At 33.2% G+C, this 8,563-nt stretch overlaps 1 protein-coding gene across 1 annotated transcript; it reads left to right on the top strand.

Annotated features, from left to right (window-relative positions):
- Nucleotides 1-5,706: 5,706 nt before the first annotated feature.
- LOC132620345 (uncharacterized) lies at nucleotides 5,707-8,039 on the top strand. The gene is made up of 2 exons (XM_060335008.1): nucleotides 5,707-7,510; nucleotides 7,588-8,039. The coding sequence occupies exon 1, from the start codon at nucleotides 6,309-6,311 to the stop codon at nucleotides 7,005-7,007; it is 699 nt and encodes a 232-aa protein (XP_060190991.1). The 5' UTR covers nucleotides 5,707-6,308; the 3' UTR covers nucleotides 7,008-7,510; nucleotides 7,588-8,039.
- The last annotated feature ends 524 nt before the right edge of the window (nucleotides 8,040-8,563 follow it).

Below are 8,563 nucleotides of genomic sequence, written 5' to 3'. Positions count from 1 at the left end.
TTGAGATGACATTCTGTTTCTTTAAATTCCAAATTATGTTTAGTTGTGAATTGATTATAGCTAACAAATATGTATACGAGTGCCCAACTCGGGCACTAGTCACGGCCTACGGGGTTGGGTCGTGATAGAAATATACTGAAAATTAAATATACTGTTTGTTAATACACTGAAATACACTAAAATATACACTGAAATATACTGAAACATTTTATCAAACACTTGGTGGGCATGAAGCTCCACAACTCTCATCAATTGTGTTCTTATGAGAAAGCAAGTTATCTCAAATTGCTACAAAAAGGACGTTATCCGAAGATAAAGACTTTTAATTAGACTAGTTAGTAAAGCTTCACTCCGTCGTCCTTCACCATTGTTAGAGCTCTTTTTTTCACTCCGTCATCGACCATGGCTCCTTTTAATAAAGCTTCACTCCGTCGTCGACTATGGCTGCTGCTACTACTGTAGGATCCTTCTGATTTGTAAGAGAAAATGAGATCTAGGGTAGATGATGGAACAGAAGCATATGGAGTTCAAATCTGAAGAACTAGAACCTTAGGGTTTTTTTCAAGTTCGGAGATGGAGATGGTAGTAATAGTGGTGGTGGTGTTGACGACGGCGTGGGTGGTGGAGATAGAGAAGGGAGGGAGGAGTAAGTGAGGGGAAGTAGAAGAGAGGCTGGAGATAGAGGGAGAGAGGCGGTAGTGAGGGGAAGGAGAGAGAGGAGAGGGATTTTTTTTTTTTTTAGGGTTTGGAGAAGATGATAAATCTTAAATGTGTAGTAAGGGAGAATAGAGAGGTACATGTATTTGAAAAGTTACTGGACCAGTTATGAAATGTAATTTTGAAAAAATGAAGCTACGAAAATTAAATAAAAATTAAGGTAGTTATTATTTATAAATAAGTCTTACAGGTAGATATGACAAGTAAATTTTCCTAAAAAAAATTTGTGAGGACTACAAAAGATTGCATCCTAGGGCCACACAAAAATTTACTTAAGATATATTGAGTCCAAAAAATGAGATTAGGCAAGAAAAAGACAAAACAAAACCACATGTAACAATATTAGGATTAAATTTTTTGTGAGGACTATAAAAGTACCTCATTCCCTCTTATATACAGTACTAATATATATATATATATATAAAAGCACATCATTCCCTCTTATATACAGTACTAATATATATACACACATACATATACGTACAGTTGCAATTAAAATGAGACAGAAATTCATAATATGGGAACATGTTTCAAATTTGGGCATGTGCAGGAAGAATTTCTTCAGTTGGTTGGATTAGTACTTAGTAGGAGCAAATATAGAAGGATGACTTCAGCAAAGATCGATCATCAAGCCTCAATTAAACATTGCAAAATCACTTTAAACGAAATTTTGGGAGAAATGAAAATTAACGAAGCTTTGGCTAACATAACCGCATAAGACAAGGAAAGATGATGATATATGCAGTCACGCTTTTTTGTAATAAATATTTTCTATAACAACATTTCACTATAACAATTAGGTATTCTTTTTAATCAATTTCATGATATGCTATATTATATATTTTCCGTAACAATATTTTCCTAGAGCAGTAAAAAAATATCCAAACAAACATTGATGTTAAAAAGTAAGCATACAAGCAAGTGTGACCTGATCGGATGCTGCATTCATAAATTACCTTATAGAACAAATTAAACAAGACAAGTGCATACTAGCTCCCTCTTTCATTTTATATAATGGTGCAATTTTTTTTATTAACCTGTTAAAAAAGAATGATAGATTTAACTTTAGAGTACTTTTTCTTTTACACTTAGGAGCTATTTGAACATGGTTTGAAACCATGAGATGAAATCATAATTTGAAATCATGTTTGAATATGCAATTTGAATTTCTTAAGTTGTATTTTTTTTATAGACATAAAAACTCCACAAGTTGTGAAAACTATCAAAATATTCTCAATTCTTATACAATCTTACCAAATGAGCAAGTCATAGTTCATAATAAAATTAATACGCTATTAGAAGGCCTTTCTAAGAAATACAACATCAATTGATCAATCTTTAGTTCAATAAAAAAGAAAATTTAACAAGAATAGTAATGTAACTACTCTTTAATATAATCCTCCCACATGGTAGACATAAATAAAGGTTGGTAAATGGTTGGTGAGAGTATTGTTAAAAAATATCTACCAACTTATGAATTTTTTTTTTTTACAAAATATAAACTTATGGGTCAAGTCTTATATTTATAAATATTGAAACCCCAAATCATGTCTTTTTGGATGATTTGGGATTTCAAACCATGGTTTGAAACCATAAGATGAAATGCATATCCAAACGCTGATTTCATCTCATGATTTCAAATTATGATTTCAAATCGCATGTTTTAAAAGTTTTATTACCAAGCAAATATACGACATACTACTATTTAATATTAAAAGTTCCAAAGGTTTTGAGGTTCACCGGAGGAGACGGCAAAATTAAAAAGATCCTTCTTTTACCCTTCCTCTTTCTTAACTCTTGAATTTGAAGAAACGAAAAGCTATCTATAGAGGGATCTGATAAAATATTTTCTAGAGAAAAGACATGTTTTAACTGCTGAACTTGGCACAAAAATTCAGTTTAAAAACTTAATTTATATTTATTTACCCCCCTTAACAACTTACGTTTTAATTATTTTTCACCCCAAATACTGACGTGGCCAAAAAAAATAATTAAAAGAATGAAAACCAAAAAAAATGAACCCGCTCATATATATATATATATATATAATTAAAAAATAAAATAAAAATAAAAATAAAAATCATCTTCTTCACATAAGCCATGATCAGAAGCAAAAATCAAGAGAAGAGAAAAAAGAATTAGATATTTTCAGCCGCTAATACAAAAACATTGACAAACTAGATCTGATAGGAAAAATTGGAGACCTTGTTGGCCATTTCATTGATGCCTTGGTTTCAAGCATCAGATTTCAAGTTCCCTTTTCTTGTTTTGTTTTTTTCATTTTGCTGGATGAAATTATTATTTGCATTTTTATAATAGGATGATTGATAGTTATGATGGAGGTGCAGTGAAGGAGGTGTGAAATTCAATTTTTGAGATGATATATATCTGTTTATATGATGTATATCTATGCATATCGTTCTATGTACTTGTGTATCTCAGGTGTATCACATATGTCTGTGTATATCCATCAAGATTTATGAGTGATATATACATTGATATACATGATATTATAATTTGAGAAGGAATTTGATGAAATTTGGTGGGGAGATGATGGTGGTGGTGATGGTGGTGGGTGGGTGTGGGTTAAAGATGATGGTGATGATTTTTTTTTTGAAGGGCAGTTCGTCCAATTTAATAATAATATTTTTTTTTGCGGCGGCGGTAGTAGCGGCGTAGTGGTTGATAAAAGTAGGGTGAGGATGAGGAGAAAGAAGAAGAAAGAGAAAGAGAAAAATAATAAAATAAAAATAAAAAATGAAGTGTTGGTAATTTTGACATGGTAATGATGTGGCATTGACGTGGCAATGACGTGGCGCGAGTGTAATACACCTCACATTGTGAGAGTGGTATTATTTTTTTAGGGTGAAAAATAATTGAAATGAAAGTTGTTAAAGGGGGTATATAAATACAACTTAAGTTTAGTTGCTAAAGTGAATTTTCGTGGCAAGTTCAGGGGTTAAAATATATCTTTTCTCTATTTTCCATAGTCACTCGTGGTGATTTTAATTAATTTAGTAATCGTTGGTCAATATTCCCACTGGCCCACACGGGAAGCCCATGGTTGAGTCGTTTGACAAGTTCATGCACTACTTGACCTTAACAACCAAGTTTTTTTTACTATATAGCTTCATCTTTGTAGGTGCAATTTTCCTTGCTTAACCACTATTTTTTTAAAAATTGAAGCTATCTTATCATCTTTGAGAGAAGAAAAAAAAAAATACAGTAAACGTTCATAAAAAGTGAGATGAGTAGTAATCTAAAAAATATGATAAACCACCTGCATAAAATACTAAGTACTTTGTTAGTATGAAAATATTTTACACTTTTGTATATAATATAAACTCCTAATGCATCAACAACTGTTTTTCCCCTTCCTTGGCTAAAAGGTCTTAAGTTGTTCTGTTCTCTAAAGTTTATTACTCTCTCCGTACCAAAAGAATGTATCTTTTTCCATACTTAGAACCTGTTTGGATCGATTTATTTTAAGTGCTTATAAGTCAAAATAGCGAGCAAAGGGCTAAAATGATCTCTTATCTATGGAAGTAGGTTCATTTTGATCCCTTAAATATGACTTGAGCATATTTAATCCCTTAATTTTACTAAAATTGTGCACTTTTATCTTCTAACGAAATCCGTTTAAAAGTTACGGTCACGTGACACTCACGTGATTCTTAAACCCATCTGGAAAAAACTAATAAACTCAGTTGGCTTCCCCCAATTCCATACGCGCCAAAAAAAAACCCTAGCCACTATGAAAATCTTTTGATCTGCTGGAACAAGAAAACTCAAGTGAAGAAGCTGATTTTTTCTTCTACAGTAATGATTATTAGATCTCATGATAGTGAAATACCCAATTATGATAAGATTTTAGCAAGAAACACTATCTGAGTATCATTAAACTAAAAAAGTGATTCTTCATTATATGTTGATTCCGTTTCTCATTCTTTAGTATATTTGCTAATTTTTATGCAGTACATGATAGCTTCAGTATATTATAATAAGGTTACTAGTAAATAGTATTAAATTTCTTCAATTATTTTGTGCAATGCATGATACAACATAAGCTTTTTGAATAAAAATTTGAAATAAAGACAAGAAATAAGGAATAAAAAAGTGTCTCTGACATAGGATTTTGTGTTTGTCATTGTTTAATCGTTGGTGAATTTGGTCCGACATTAACATGTTTTTTTCTTCTTGTCCGATTACTATGCTAAATGCCAATCTTTGTAGGCTATTATTAGTTCTGTTGCAGTACTTTTTATAGTTTATATTCTTTTTCCATTAGAAAAAGGTCTAAGATAAGTTCAATTGTTGTGCAGACCCTGCATATGAGGCTTCTTTTTTCAGTATAAAAGTAATACATAGTGGTACGATGAAGCATCAGCCTAACAAATATTATCTTGGTGGGCGTGTAGATTTTATTGACTATGTTAATGACACAGAGTTGAATTTGTCACAATTTAAATACATGGCAGAACTATGTGGCTATGAGGGAGATTCAGTTACTTTCTGGCATTTGTGCGGGAGGTATGGTAACCGAATGCGACTTATTTCTACTGATGTGGAAGCTACTATTGTAGCCAAAAGTATTCCAGATAACAAGGTGGTCGAAGTATACTTTGAACATCTTGATTCATATATTGGAAAGACTATACATACTAATGAAGTTGGTAGAGCAGAACAAGAAAAAGAAGTACACAGTGAGCATTCTTCGGGTGATGATGAATTTGAAGACTCAGAAAATGATTTTCTAGATGATGATGATCTCTTGGGAAGCAATACCAATGTGAATCATAGATACGAAGTTAGTGAAGAAGTTAAAAAAAAAGATGGCAGCTGAAGAAGGTGATTCGGATTGTGTTGACTCAGACGATACAAAGAGTTTAGAATGTGGCTCTGATGGTGACAGTTTCAACTTTCCAAAGTTCAATCCTAAAACAGATGGGGATAAACCAGTGTTGGCATTAGAACTAACATTTGAAAACAAGAATGAGTTCAAATATGCTGTAATAACTCATGAAGTTAACCAAGGGAAATACATAAAGTGGTGCAAGAATGATTGGGAAAGAGTGAGAGCAACTTGTGGTCATCCAGATTGCAACTGGGAGATTTTAGCTTCAAGAATGCATCGAGATAGCGCATTCCAGATCAGAACATACAATCACACTCATCGTTGTAAGAATTGGAACCATCGTAACAAATCAATTAATTCATCTTATATTGCACGAAGATACCTTAAGGCCATAGGCTCAAATAGGTCTTGGGCAATCTCCGAATTCAGAGATCACGTTAGTATGGAGCTAAGAGTCCAGGTGACATTATCACAATGTAGAAGGGCTAAGAGAAAAGCACTTGCATTGATTGATGGAGATCTTAATGCTCAATACAAGGTATTGTGGAACTATTGCAATGAGATTGGTAGGACAAATCCAAATACCTCTGTCTATATGGAATTGGTTGAAAATGAGGTGCCCGACAAGCCTAAGAGATTCCAGCGAATTTACATTTGTTTTGGTGGTTGTAAAGAGGGGTTCAAGAGTGGTTGTCGAAGAATAATTGGGATCGATGGTTGTTAGCTTAAGGGCCCAATGTATGGAACTCAATTGTTAACTGCTGTTGGAATTGATCCAAATAACAATATCTTTCCAATAGCATATGCAGTTGTAGAGAAGGAAAGAAAGGAATCATGGGAATGGTTTTTGAATTATTTGAAGATTGACTTAGAAATTGATGATACTAGTACTTGGACCTTCATGTCAGATAAGCAAAAAGGTTTGATTGAAGCGTTCAATGAGGTATTGCCATATGTTAGTCATCGATTCTGTGTGAGACACCTCCATAACAACTTCAAGAGGGCCGGATTCGGTGGTGACTCACTCAAGAATGCCCTTTGGAAGGCTGGAAGAGCTACGACAGTAGAGTGGTTTGATGATTGCATGGTTGATATCTTTGATCTTGATCCAGAAGCTGTTGATTGGCTCAAGAACAAGCCACCTACTGAATGGTCTAAATCTCACTTTTCCGAAACTGTGAAATGTGATACCTTACTCAATAATATATGTGAATGTTTTAATAGCATGATCCTTGAGGCTAGAGATAAGCCGATTATCACTCTATTGAAGAAGTTAAGGTACTTACTTATGTCGAGGATGCAAGCAAATAGGGATAAAGGTGCCCAGTGGAATGTTGGTGATATTTGCCCTAGGATTAAGGATGTATTGCACAAAATCAAGCTAAGGCAGCTGAATTTATTCCTAGGAAATCAAATGAGTGGAATTATGAGATAATAGGGGCAAGCATAATGAACAATTGCGCTGTGGATTTACTAAATAGAAAATGCAGTTGTAGGAGATGGGATCTAACAGGAATTCCTTGCAAACATGCCATTGCCGCAATTTGGGCTAAACATGATGACATTAACTCATACGTGGATGATTGTTATAAGGTAGAAACTTATAGAAAAATCTATGCATTTTCTATTCTACCTATGAACGGTCAAGATATGTGGCCTAAGTCGAAAAACATACCTCCTTTGCCTCCACGGTTGGTAAGACAAAGTACCAAAGGAAAAAAACAAAAGCAGCGGAGAAAAGAACCAGATGAAGTGGGAGCAAGTAGACAAAAAATGAGAAGGAAGCAAAATAAATTGGACTGTATCTTATGCCACAAACCAGGCCATAATATAAGAACCTGCAGTTTAAATCGTGTGTATCCAGATTCTCATGATGATAAGACAACGCAACAAGGATCATCATTTCCTACTGTACCTTTTGCTCCTACAAAGCTTACGGTATAGTTTAATTACATATAACACTCTTTTTAGTTATGTTGCTATTTAGTTAATCTTGATATTTTTTTAAATTGTAGGTGAGAAGAGGACCTGCTAGCGAAGAACATATGAAAGCAACTCAAGAAAGTGGAGTGTCTGACAACTCATTTTTTAGTATGTAAATTGTTGTTGTTAAAGATTGTGTTTTGCTGCTGTTGAAGGAAAATTTTTGCTGCTATAGAAGGATAAGTTTTGCTGCTCTAAAAGGATAGTTTTGCTGTTGTGAAAGGTTAATTTTTGCTGCTGAAGTCTGGTGTAAATGAGTCGATGTTGCTGTTGAAGACGATGTGGACAGGTTTATATGCATAGCAGACTAAAAGGGATAGGTTGATATGCATAAAAGGGTTAATTTTTTGTTGCTAAAGATTGATGTAAAAGAGTAGATTTTAGTAACTCTTCATTTTGGTTTAGTTACTGTAAAGAGCTACAGTACTATATTTCTCAGAAGATGGATATTATCTATAAAGGAGATACTTTTATTAGCTCCTTATTTAATTTTGATTTAGTTTTTGTTACATTGGCAAGTGAAGACAAAGCATATGAAAGTTTAAAGTAACTTTGGAAACTATTTATTGACTATTTGGAAGGATCTGCTCAATCAGCTATGGTTTTAAAAGGATTTGGTTCCTTGGTTCCTTTATCCTAAGAAATAAAGAAGGCATGAAGAAATAAAATGTTCATCAATCAAGAAAGGAGATAGCACTGTAAGTTGAAACTAAATTATTCCTACCGTTACTTTTTAAACGGTTCCGTTAGGGAGATAAAAAGTGCACCACTTTAGTAAAGTTAAGGGATTAAATATACTCAAGTCATATTTAAGGGATCAAAATGAACCTACTCCCATAGATAAGAGATCATTTTAGCCCTTTGCTCTTAAAATAGTTTTTAAACACTTTTGAAGAGTTTGGGTAAAATAAAAAAAATGTTTTTAAGAACTTATTTTTAAGTCAAAATGATTAAAATAAGCCATAAGCTAGAAATTCCCACTTATGACTTTTCGCTTATAAGTCAAAA

The sequence above is a fragment of the Lycium barbarum genome, chromosome 11 (genome assembly GCF_019175385.1).
Source record: "Lycium barbarum isolate Lr01 chromosome 11, ASM1917538v2, whole genome shotgun sequence".
Classification (NCBI taxonomy): domain Eukaryota; kingdom Viridiplantae; phylum Streptophyta; class Magnoliopsida; order Solanales; family Solanaceae; genus Lycium; species Lycium barbarum.
Note: the sequence above shows the minus strand (reverse complement) of the source record. Positions and strands in the feature narration are given on the sequence as shown.

What these genes read in the sequence shown, in the direction of transcription:
- LOC132620345 (XM_060335008.1), top strand. Translation starts at nt 6,309, where the DNA reads ATGTATGGAACTCAATTGTTAACTGCTGTTGGAATTGATCCAAATAAC.